Source organism: Ammospiza nelsoni, chromosome 1 (genome assembly GCF_027579445.1).
Source record: "Ammospiza nelsoni isolate bAmmNel1 chromosome 1, bAmmNel1.pri, whole genome shotgun sequence".
Taxonomy (NCBI): domain Eukaryota; kingdom Metazoa; phylum Chordata; class Aves; order Passeriformes; family Passerellidae; genus Ammospiza; species Ammospiza nelsoni.
In genome coordinates, this window is record NC_080633.1 from 133,086,043 (window position 1) to 133,099,089 (window position 13,047).

The 13,047-nt window shown below is 43.5% G+C and overlaps 1 protein-coding gene across 1 annotated transcript; it reads left to right on the forward strand.

The window, feature by feature from the left end:
• The first annotated feature begins 278 nt into the window (after positions 1-278).
• GEM (GTP binding protein overexpressed in skeletal muscle) lies at positions 279-9,219 on the forward strand. The gene is made up of 5 exons (XM_059474111.1): positions 279-431; positions 2,147-2,489; positions 5,558-5,634; positions 6,139-6,343; positions 7,964-9,219. Exons 2-5 carry the CDS (start codon positions 2,156-2,158, stop codon positions 8,239-8,241), a joined length of 894 nt encoding a protein of 297 aa, XP_059330094.1. The 5' UTR covers positions 279-431; positions 2,147-2,155; the 3' UTR covers positions 8,242-9,219.
• The last annotated feature ends 3,828 nt before the right edge of the window (positions 9,220-13,047 follow it).

The following is a 13,047-nucleotide window of genomic DNA, read 5'->3' on the forward strand; positions in this document are numbered from 1 at the left end:
ATCATTAATTTTGATAACATTTGAATTAAAAGCCCTCTGAGGCTAAATGACATCTATTATTTATTTTTGTTCCACTTTCCTGTTTTCATCATTCAAGAACCAAAAGCGTTTATTTTACTGGCAATATTGAAACAATCACATGATTTTGAGTAAGTCTTTTGAGATTGTTTTGAGAGAAGTTTTTCTCTTCTGCATGTCTGCTTTCCCCCAGCTGGGGGCTGGCTGTTGTATGGAAAGTCCAGCCACGTCACGGAAAAGCCCTGTCTCTGATCAGATGGGCTTAATATAAACCAGGTTTGCTGAGAAAGAATTAAAGAGGCAGTCGCAGAGCAGGGGAGGATTGACTCCGGCAGAGCTGCTCAGAGTGCACAGCCCAGCGAGGGAGAAGGGCAGGAGCAAAGGACTGCTCTGGCCGCGGGAGCCTGGCACAAGTAAGAGTGCTTTTGGACCCACTCCTTTCCTGCGCGTGCTGCAGACCAGGCAGCTGAATGAGTATGGGGTGGTAGCAAAACCAGTTTGAGCTTGGAGCACAGTGTGTGACAGGGACTCGTTCGGCTTTTTATAATGAGGGATGACAATTTGTTAGAGGCTAAATTGTAAAGTGTTTGTGTTTGTGATGGTTTTGTGAGTGACTGCTTGTTGCAGGTTGTGAGTTACTCTCTGTTGTTTGACTGAATCAGATCTGGCTTTTTTCATCTGGTCTTTTCAATGGGCATACTGCAAGGAAAAAGTGCATTTTAGAATTCAATCACAGTAAATATTTAATTTTGTTTGTGAAGAAGCCTTTGCTTGTATATGATTTCTTCTTTAGATGTATTTCTTGCTGACAAAGTTACTGTGGCTAGGACCATGTAAATGATCTCCTTTTGCTCCAAAGTACTGCACATCACAGAGAAAGTATTGTGTATTCTGTAGGAAATTCAGACAGTGCTTTTTCTATATATTTGTCCTGGGTCCTGCTGGGAATTTATTCATAGAAGTTTTCAGACAGTTTTGTGTGAAGAAGAATAGCAATTTGTACCTGTTGCTTTACTGTTCTTTTTATTGTTCGTGACCTATAATTGAGGTTTGAAAGTGTTTGGGTGAATTTTATGGACAATTATCTTATTTACTGAAATGGAGGAGAGAGCCGAGAAACATCAGATATAGGGCAAAAAAGAAAATGTCTAAATAATGGTCACTTTGGGAGCTGGAATGCATCAAAGTAACTTTCCTAAAAATGGTAGGTATTGGCCTGTGAGAATGACATCACTCTTCTCTACCTCCAAGCAAGGCAAAATAGAGTTTGCTGAGTAAAATATAATTAAGAGCTATGATTATGTAAGAAGAGTGAACCTAACTAATTAATTGTGTGGTAATGAAGTTATTGATTTAATATCTATAAATTAATGAGCCTTTACTCCCAGTTGTATCTCCTGTAGAAGCTATGACTTGTACCTCCTCAGAAGACCTGTTGGATTTCACTACATTCTCCCTCTTACCAGCCAAAAAGTCACTGTCTGAGGCAGAATCATTCTTTGTTTACCTGGCCACAGAAAAGACCCAAATCCACCCCATCGCAGCAAGGCTTGCTTGCGTGACTTTTTGTACCAGGGCTGTCTCAAGAGTGAATGATGCCTTACTGCTTTCCCAAGAGTTTCAGCTCTTAACAGAGTCAATGAGAAAGATGCTGTGCACCAGCAGTGGGAGGCAGCTGAGACCAGAGTCCCTGTTTGTCCCCAGTGATGCCAAAAGGAGGTGACCATTGCCTGCAGCACAGGCAGTGTCTCGGCAGGGCTGCAGCTGCTGTGTAGCACCGGTGTGCTGAGCACTGTGCCCTCCTCCTCCTCCTGGGACACAGCAATGCCTCCCTCTTTCCAGGACTGGGCTGCACCCAGCACAGCCAGGAGCCAGTGAAGGCTAAACAAGATAGGATTTAGCATGTGAGGGTGGCATTATCCCTGGGAAACAGGCTCTGTCTCACTAGCTAATGACTAAAATACTTGTTTGTGCATCACCAAGTCACTAGAGTGCAGAAAAACTAATTTTTTCTTTTCTCACATATTAGGTCCCTACACAGGAGCAAGATGTGGCCCCTTGAAGCTAGTAAGAGAGCATTTCTAAATATTTTGTGGGTAACATTTGTGATTTCCCTGTTTTTCACTAGGAGTTAAAAATGACTCTCAACAATGTTACCATGCGTCGCACCCACAACAGCAGTCTGCACCAGCAGCAGCAGCGATGGAGCATCCCTGCTGATGGGAAGAATCTGCTGGTCCAGAAAGACTCCAGTGAGTACAACCCACAGAAACGATACACCATCAGCCCTGATGAATATTACAGAAGGAGCTGGTCCTCGGAGTCATCCGACTCTGTCATCTCCTCCGAGTCTGGCAGCAGCTGCTACCGCGTGGTGCTGATCGGGGAGCACGGCGTGGGCAAGTCCTCGCTGGCCAACATCTTTGCAGGGGTGCACGACAGCATTGACAGTGACTGTGAGGTGCTGGGAGGTAGGTAATTATTAGATGTTAAGTCCTGGGGTGTTGGTGTTTGCTTGCAGTCAGCTCTGCCGGTAGTAATTGGCACAGAAAAAGAGAGAGGATGTTTAATGTAAACCAGAAGTAGCAAGTGATTGGGTGTGAGTAGCAAAACTGATTGAACTCAAGCACCTTCTCTAAGAAAACAAGAAAACAACAAAATGAGTAAGATACTCTCCAACAATGAGTGAAAGCCACTGAAAGAGAGCAATTCAGATTCCCACGCTAATTAATTCCAAAATACCTGTTGGAAAATCTCTCATTCCTACCTGTGATAATGCTACACCAGAGTCTGCTTCAGCTTTCATGCTGGTCCAACATTTGTGTCACCACTACCATCACAGGGCTGACTCCAGCTTTCCTTGTGGGAGAGAAAGCAACTGAAGGTCCTCATGATTTACAAGAATTAAATACTTTAAAATTATATATAAACAAAAAGTCACTTCCAAAGTATCTGCCATTAGAAGTCATTGCAGCCTTTCTGTATGAACACATTGCTTTAGTACAGGCTATATGGACTTTGAGTAAAATATATGAAATTTTGAGTAAAAACCTTGTTTCACCTTATTTGCACAGTTTGGGCTCCTCCAGGAGGAAAAAAGATATAGGTCCTTCAACAGAGTAGGAAAACGCCTGTTGCCCATTGGGGGAAGGACACAAGCTGTAGGGTTCTCTTTGATGCTTGCCCCTTGTTTTCCCCCCTTGCTTTGTTTAGGATTGCGAAGTGTTCTTTAATCCCAAAGATCAGACCATGCTGAAGGTGAAGCTGTAGCACCAAGTCCTAAGCTATACTGTGTGCAAGATGTTGATGTGGAAGGGTTGTGCTGCCACAGAAATCTGCTGTGTCTCCAAGGACATAGGTGCTGCTGCTTTCAGGGGACATGCAGTTTGCTGCTGGGTGTTTTTTGTCCCTGTGCAGGGCTTTCTTTGTCTCTCCCTTTTGTCTCCTGCCAGTATTCCCTTGGTGTGATGGTGCCAGTGCTACCACAGAGAATTTCTGGGCTTCTCTTCTAGCCTTCAGTGGGGCATAGGCAAGACAGCTTATTTTTTGTGTGTTTGACTCTCCAGTTAGGGGAAGTTTTGCCCAGGATTTAAAAAAGCCCAGTATCAGGAAGGTGTGATACACATTTTCCTTACTTGCTTTCTCAGACTGGGGACACAGAGGTTTGTGCCTTTGGGGGATTTTGAATTCACTGATTTAGGTGTGCTCTGCCTTCAGCTTCTGCCATCAGCTTTTTCCATAGTTCTACCAGCTCCTCAGCCTGGAGTATCTCTGATAAAAGTTTTCCTAGTGCTAAATGACTGAAGTAGAGTAGGATCCTTGGACAAGCCATCAGGAAGTGCAGCTGATTTGCTTTGCACACCCCTGTCAGGCAGTTTTCCCTCATGTGAAGCTTTGTGGTTTCCTCTTTCCACCACACTCCCAGCAGCATTGCTTGGAGTATAGCAGTGAAAGATTTTCAAGGCCAGCTCTGAAGAGATAATTGGAAGTCTTGCTGTTATCTCTCTTTTTATTGTCAGCTTCGAAAACAGCATGAAATGAACTAAGTGCTCACTTTCAGCGTTTTTTATATTCTATGGAAGTTCCTTAGGACTGACCACGGTGCATATGAGTGCTGAATATGACTATTTAGGCATTTTCAAGGAGTGTGATTATACATTTGTAGCTTTTCTATATGTTATGCAGTGCAGAAGGAGTCTTCTGGATTTTGTCCTCTAGTGTGCATGGAGCTTGTTCTCGCACAGATACTCAGTCACTTGAAGGAACTATTTACTTTAGCTTTACAAACTGGAACTTTAGCTTACACACTGGAAATTTAATTACATGAGAGGACAGTTTCAGGGTAGCCAGCTTACAGAGAAGTACAGCTGCTTTTGTGGAGAAGCTTTGCTACTGAGTGTAAGATGAAGCTAACTCATGAACACAAGCCTCATACTCTTGGGACCTCAAGGGAAACCACTCCTAGTGATTTTGTCTTTTTAGTCTTGACATTTTAAGCATGGCCCCATTTGACTTTGTTTTAAATGTGTAATATTTTTGGCTTATTCTTTTACTGGGATGTGGATCCCTAGCTCTGAGGAAAGGCTCTGATTACAATTTAGGGGAAAGTTCACTTCATCAGTGCCCAGCAGAAGTCTTATGAGGCACAGGTTAGACAATACCCTATATTACAAATGTGGTTGGGACAGATCCTTTAAATGCTGCAGTACCTTAAAGACTGGCTTTTTTTTTCCACTGGCTGCTAGTGGGAGATTAGAAATGGGTCCAAACTTCTCACTGCTCATCCTAATGTCCCCAGCTTTGGGAAAAAGAAGAAAGATTGGTATTTGAAGCAGATTTCACAGCAAGGGTTGATCAAAATTCATAGTGGCAACAGCCCCCTTAGGTCTAGGCAGAACTTTGCCACATGGCATTTATAATCTAGGTATGAATTTTTATGGCTGCAGTACAAAATAGCTGACCTGTGCTTTTTTCGTTTTTCTGCTATTTGACATGAAAGGTGATGTGGGAAACAGTGTAATGGGAGAGAACGTGCAACTGAAGTCTTAGTCTCTCTCAAACTCAACAGCTGTTGTCTCACAACACCCTGTCCTCCTCACTTGGTAGGCTGTTTGCTGTATTGCTCTCAGCTGCAGTGACTGTTCACCCGTAAATTGTCCATGCTAAAGCGAAAGCAAATATTTTCCATTACTCAGCCTTGCTGGCCTCTGCTGCTCCCATGGGGCAAATGTTCAGCCTTTGGTTATTTCTTCCACTGGTTCTATTTTCTCTCTCCCACATAAGATAAAGAGACTATCAGCCAAAATAATGAACATTTTGTTTCCTGATCTTTCATCTATCATGGAAAGCAAGGCAACCAATAATGAACAGAGTGCAGATTCAGTGTGGATGGAAATGAGGAAAGAACTGGATGTGAGCCGGCCTAAAATATGGCTCAATAACTCTGCCAACAAATCCCCCACATTCAACAACTTGGATTTTTTAATGTATATGATGAAACACATTAATATATCACCAACCTTTCTGCTTTTCTCTCCAGAAGACACGTATGAAAGAACCCTGATGGTGGATGGGGAAAGTGCGACTGTTATACTGCTCGACATGTGGGATAATAAGGTACTTTAATTTGTTCCAGTCAAATGCTGACAAGAAAGTGTATATGAATAACTGCTAATATAAAAAGCAAGTTATCATCTTTGTGAAAGAAAATAGGTGTTTCCATAGAGCAGAAACAGGGAAGATACAGGATTATCAGGGAAGATATAGGATTAACCCTACCTCACATCAAGGCAAGCATGCCTAATGGCTCTGCACTGTGAGTCTGAGAAGTGCAAGTCTTCAATTTTTTTAATGATAAAACAAAACATTCAAGCTTTTTTTCCAGACCATTTTCATTCCAGCCTAAAGCCAGCACAATAAATTATCTGGGGCAATTTTTTGCCCCCCTTTGTAGTGAAGTATTCATACCATCACCACTTTGGAATTACTCGTAGTATAACTGTGATTCAAACCATACCCATTACAGTTTACAGCAGGAATGCATTTGGATTCTCTAATGTTTTACTTTCTAAGTAAAATCTTCTCTGGGCATAACGATGTCTGACCATTTCATTTGAACAGCGGGAGGGAGAATGGATCCGAGAGCACTGCATGCAAGTGGGAGACGCCTACTTGATCGTCTACTCCATCACGGACCGGGCAAGCTTTGAGAAGGCCTCTGAGCTCAGGATACAGCTCCGCAGGGCGCGCCAGAAAGAAGATATCCCCATTATTTTGGTTGGCAACAAAAGTGACCTTGTCAGGTGCCGTGAAGTTTCAGTGGCAGGTAAGGAAATGATGAGCATAAACCCGGGATAAACATTAAAAGTCATCTAGTAGCTTTTGGACAAACTGCAGTGCTCTGGCTGAGGGAGTACATTGTGATCAGGACTAGGCAATAAAAGAGTAATAAAATAAAAGAGGACAGGAACAGAGGGCAGAGGACTGGGAAGGGTCTGCCAGATCCTTAAGCCTTCCTTGGTAATACTGTTATATGTCAGATGATCCCTTTTCTTTATTTATTAAGTGCCATCATAAATGGGATTTCTTCCCTTCCAGCTCCTAGTGTAAGACCACTGCAATATGTGATTTCTCTGGTAGCTGGAAATCCTTTGTATTCCCAATGCATGTTTATGAATAACAAGTTTAGCCCCCTTTATTTTGCTGCCAAAAATTCTCTTCTTTATAACCAGTTCTCTGTCCTCCCTGATGAATTAAAATTCCCTCTCCATCTTTGTTTTGCTAGTCTGGGCAGGAACTGTGCAGCCTTTTAGAAGAGGTCTCCTTATTGCCTTGCTTTGTGATGCTAAATCAGCCTTCCCTTGGCTGCACACAAATGAAGAACCACTAGGCCCATAAATAGGAATGGAGAGATTGTTGGGAGCACTGCTGCTGGCTCTCAACATCTGCAGCCAGTAAAATATCTTCTTGGAGAGTCTTCCCTGAGGCTGAGGTGGCACACTGTAGTACACAGCTGTGCATTAGATGTTCTTATCTTGGCCCATCAGAAACATGGGTTCTTCTCCTCAGCATTTTCTTCTCTCTGCAGCTGTTCTGCTCTTCCGTTTCCCAGTTGAGCTAGACTTTTTTCTTTGCTTTGTGGATGTGTGCAGTTCCTCTGGCTCCTGTCACAGCTGCCCCAAGTGAAGAGCTTGAACTGAGGGGTTCATAGGCAGCCCAGGGTTGCCCTCTCATTCCTCTTTGCCCAGATTGAAAGTTCCTTAGAAAGATGGCAGGTGAATCCATGTCACTTTAATGGCCCTGGCAATGAATTTACAGCAAGCCAGAAATTGGCTTGTGTGAAAGACAGCTGTCAGGTTTAGCTTAGGCTCATGTAATTGAGAATAAGAACTATGACTTCAGATATACCCCTAAAGCCATGGACACCCTTTGTTAAGGGTTTTGTACATGTGTCTGTTCTCACTGAAATTGCCACAGTTCTAGGGCTGTGGTTTACACCCATGGCCCATGAAGGAGGAAAGTGCTCTGCCTCCAGTGCTGTGCTGTATGCCTGGAGAGTGCCACCATCACCCTTCAGTGCAGCTTGAGGGAGCCTGCATTGCAGATGGCCAGGTGGTGCTGAGCCATTGCTGGCCTCCCAGTCTTCAGTGGCTCAGTGGCTCAAGTCCATCATTCTGCGCTACCCTCACAGCCAGCACTGCAGGCTGGGCTGTGCTGGGAGGGGATTTACCCCCCCATACACCCCCACTCCCTCTGGGAAGCAGCTGTGACACAGGGCAGATGGATGCTGGGCTAGCAGGCAGCACCAGGTGATTAAAGGCTTATCTGTGCCTATATCAGGCTTGAGGAATTCCCTGGTGGCTCTGACTCCCTGCACATGGCAGCTTGTGCCTGCTCTCCCCGGCCCTGTGACCCCATGTAACGTTCCCACCTTGGGATTTTGCAGAGGGGCGAGCCTGTGCCGTGGTGTTTGACTGCAAGTTCATCGAGACCTCAGCAGCTGTGCAGCACAACGTGAAGGAGCTCTTCGAGGGCATTGTGCGGCAAGTCCGGCTCCGCCGGGACAGCAAGGAAAAGAACGAGAAGCGCCTGGCGCTACAGAAGCGGAGAGAGAGCATCCCCAAGAAAGCCAGGCGGTTTTGGGGCAAAATAGTTGCCAAGAACAACAAGAACATGGCCTTCAAACTCAAGTCCAAGTCTTGCCATGACCTCTCAGTACTTTAAGAACACTGGACTCTGCCAGAGCTTGCGGCATTTTGCCGACATTATCTAACTTTGTCATAGGACAATCAATCAATCTATATTAGATTGGGCTATCAGTGACTTAGGTTCACAGCTGTGATTGTGATAATATGTGCTGGCATAAGAACAGCACAGTGCATGGAAATAGCTCTTCCCTTTTTTAAAATTTTTTCTGATTTTTTTTTTGTCAGTAGTTTTAAAGAAAAGCATAGACCAGAATGACCCAAAGTTATGCTGGGAGCTGTTCTGGAATACACCTGTTCTTTCTCTTCTCACCTTTGGACAATAGTGTAAGAACCTCAAACGCCATAACTTGGGAAGTGAAAACTACTGTCTTTACTCTTTCTTCTTGCTATTAATATTTCTTTTTTTAAAATGTGTAAAGAATTGAGGAACTGACTGGAGATTGGTCCCTTGTCAGTTGTCTGGTCAGGCTTGAGCACCCACAGCTGAAAAAAAAAGCATTTTTGTAGAATAACCACAAAGACACCTGTTTGGTATTTTTTCTTTATTTTGAGGATTAGTTTCAGTGAGTTTACACATCTCTTACTTTGAAAATATTTAAAGGAAAAATCCTACAGTCAAACAAATTTTCCTCTCATGTTTTCATATTATGGGACTGTTTAAAAATCATAGTAAAATTAAAATTAAAGTGCAAATTGTATCAAAGTGCATCAAGTGCAGGATGCCAAACCTTTAAAAATCACCTGAGCTTTTTTATGCCACCACGTGGACTTCTTGTATCCATCCTTGGCCTTTCTCTATGCCAGAGCTATGCTGTATTTATTGTTGTGCAAAATAACAAGCATTTTAATGTCAAGGGGAAATGTATTTATTACCAATTTTCTTAAGATAATAATGTTAATTTTATTACTGTTTTCTATCTAATATCTTTTTTTCAGATATGCAAGTTTTTACTTACATGCCTTGTAATAAAATAAAATATATGACTGCCTTTGAGCCTCAGTATAAAATCCCTAAGAATGTTTTCAAGCAGAGAAAAGATTGTTCATGCTGGGCAAGTTTGCTTCTTGAGAGGTGCAGAGAGGATTCCTTACATTTCTGAGCACAGGCTGCATAGCAACCTAGCATCTCAAGGCAGTAAGCACCAGGGGCCTCAGAGACGAGTGCACAATATCCCTCACATAAAAATGGGGTTGGGGTGACAGAGTTAAAAATAAATCACTTCTAGCAAAGGTGTTTGGCTTTTAGCCTAGAAACACTTTAGAAATGTAGATGAGTACTGTTACCGTGGTTTTGGAGATGAGGAGAAGTGACATGGACAGAAAGCAGGTAGCTGGCATGGTGTGCCCTAATCCTCACTTGCTCTTGGGCATATTTGTGCTATTTTCCTCTTGGCTATGCTGGTCAGAGGTACAGTCATTACATTTTCTGGTGACTTAGAAAAGCCAAATCTCCAGCCTGGCAGCTCATCTTCCAAGATGATGAAGGTAAAAATGTGCAACACTAACAAGGTGAAACTTGGATTCCCCATTTTGGGCTGCAGAGTTTTCTGTACCAAATGCTCTGGACAGGAATGAGCCTGCTGAGTGTTTGCCCACAATTTCCTCTGCTGAGGAGATTACTTCTAGCAGTTCTCTAGGGGTAAAACATCCCATTACAGAATGACTCAGTGCTTGTGTGGTATTAAGATCTCCCTGGAAGGAAATTTCTGATCTAGAATCAAGTGTTGACAAGAACAGAAAAAACCCCTTTTGAAAGGAGCACAGACAAGATCCATATTGCTGCATTTTGGCTGAATGCTTTTGAGCAGTCAGCATGCAACCTAAGGTCAGCCCAGAGCAGTCTAGAGAATTTAGTTTTCAGAACTTTTAAACTCTCCAAACCTTTCCTCCATTCAAAAATGAAAACAAAATTGCACAAATTAAGTTTTAAGATTGTATTTATGAAATGAAAGTATAGCTGTAAGCAAGCAGCACATTTCCTTAGTCTATTCTACATCTGTCAAGCTACAAATCTAAACCAAGCAGGTTTTGAAGAAATGCAAAATGTCCATGTTGATCATACATACAGCCCTTAGGAATAAAAGGATTCATACATGTTCATATGTTCATAACATCATTATGATATCAGGATACATTTATGGCATGATAAAAATTTGGAATTGCCCAGTAAGTTTTCCTATCCTTGCTCATCTCCTTCCACTCCTTCCAAGATAACATAATTTCTTACTAAAACATACGATTTTTCAAAGAAAACATCCAGTGAGGTAGGCGCATTCCCCTGAGATGTCACAAGCTGCCACAAAGAGCTGTGCAGTGGGCATGGCATGTCACCTGACTTTTCCTGCTCACAGCAAGCAGTCATCACTGCAGTTCTATCTCCTGGGACTGCTGCTGGTGTCTGAAGAGCACAGTACTGCCTTTGGACCAAAACAGTTTAAACACATGCCTCCACCTTTCCTGTGCCAGGCAACCTCTCACCAGCCCCCTGGTTCCCCCTGCGGGCTCCATGCTTGCCCCAGGTGCTCAGGCAGAGCATGGGGAAGCTGTAGGGTGAAAATCCACAAGCAGCAGCATCTCCTCCATGGAGCTGGAGCTCAGACACCACCAGGGTGTGTTATTTCTGACCTGGGGATGTGCAGTGAGAGAGCTGGGGCTGAGCATCTACACTTTGTGCATTTCAGGGCTTTTCTTGTTTTGAACCTGGTCTGGTCCTGTGGATTGAGTTATTGAATTATTATTTCTGACCTGGGGCTGCAGTGCCTGAGATGCACTCCTGAAGGGCACTGTGAGTTCCACCTAAGGGAACCTAGACTTATGCTCTGATCTAAATGGCTGCAGCAAGCTGGGCATGGAGGAAGGGCTGGGGCTTTCCCTTGCAGCTCATGAGATTAATCTGAGTCATGGCTTTAGCTGATCATCACCAGATTACCAAATACAGCAACTCTTACTATATATAAAAGCTAGTGTACCTGGAATGACTGATTAATACTAATTTACTCTGGAACGCTGATATTTCAAGTCTTTAATATCTTTAACAGTCCCTCTGTTCATCTCAGATGCGAGTGTCCAAAACTGTGGAATGGATCAATCAGCAATTCTAATCACTGTTTGCTATTTATGAAGTCAGGGCTACAATGACAGATCCTGATGTGATAATTACAATGCTGGACCCAGAGATTTGGCAGTGGCTGTGGAATACGTGAGTCACAGCACTGAGAGCACCAAGGCCAAAACAGCAAAACTCACAGAGTCCAAATAAAATAAAAGAAAATAAGTACAGAAAAAAAGAAGGCTAAGAACACACAAAATGCCAATTATAGTGAAATAGCTGTTATAAAAAGCTCTCTTCAAGAGGATAGATCAGGTTTGTAAGAGGAATTACAGAGCATGTCCAGCTCTGTAATTTTTAATCGTGACAGATGAACTGCATGAAGAAAAGTTTACTTATGCTTTGTGAGAAAACAACTTGTTATTATGGCACTATGTGGATTTGCATAGTGCTACAGGATTTTGGATTTGAGAGAATTATTGATAATAGTTAAGTAAAAGAAAGATATTTTCAATAAAATCAATGGATGCACTGTGCATTTGACCCTCACATATACAAGCCTCTCAACATCAACCCCATGGAAAGCCATAAAGACCTGAGTTCTCTCTCTTGGGCTTTTTGGGGCTCAGATACAAAGGGGAGAAAGGGCTCCTTACAGGACCAGTGCTGGTGAAGATAGGGGACCTACAGGGGGCTGCTGCAGGGGAAGGAGGCAGTTCCGTTCAGTGTCTTTACAATCTGCCACAGCTCTTCTTTCTCCCTGGGAAGGCTTTTCAGAGAAAGCTGTGGCATGCAGAGAAGAGACAATGTACTGATGAGATCCCTGGACTAATAAACGATTGACTTGCCAAAAGTGAGCCCTGCAACTCATTTCTTGCAACACCTCTGAAGACTGTGGACCTGACTGCATCATGCAAACCATTCCTGTGTCTGACTCACAGGCACAGGAGATAAGTGCCACTGTGAGCTCTGGGGCTGGTTCTCCTCCAGCTCTTTTCCTGGACTAACTCATTGCTCAGTTAGGAGGGCAAACGCTGTGGGCTGAGGTGGTGTTCAGCACCCTGTAGGTTTTGTCAGATGTGGCTTCCAAGGACATTAAATAATATTTAATGAGACCTGTCTGCCTTGCCTGCAGTCCCACCAGTTCTGATTCACTGTGGTAGCAGAGGAAGGAGGACAGAACAAAACACTTTCTTTTGTGTATTCTCACTTGTAGGACTCATGCAACAGAAGGTTTGCAGTAGCACCCAAGACATAGATGGCATCTTGTGTTAAAATCTTGCAAAAATGTCACACTGCTGGTCATACACTGCCAGCACTTTTAAATATGGCAGACTCTGTGGGAGGTTTATAGAGTGACTTCTAATTCTCTAAATGTAACTCCCTGCAGTTCAAAAAAGGGAATAGCTCGTTATTCTCTTCACTATGCTTCAGAAAGCTGTGGAGAAGCCTTCTTTCTGCCATTGCTCCCAGAAGGGACCACGGGCCAGATGTAGGGATGCAATGCAGGGCAGGGATGGCTGCAGGAACAAGGGTGAATCCTGGTACACAGCATGACCAGAGAGCCCTGATGTTAATGTGCAACCTGACAGCTTCCCCACCTGCCCCTCCTGGTACTGTCACTGCAGAAATCTCTCACAGATCTTGCAGCAAGTCCCACTCCTCCCTCAGTGACCACCTCACATGGGGGCCTGCAATACTTCTACATTTATCCTCTGTAATCACAAATGTGCAATCATCAAGGTAATGTTTGGGGTGTTTTTGCCTGGAGCC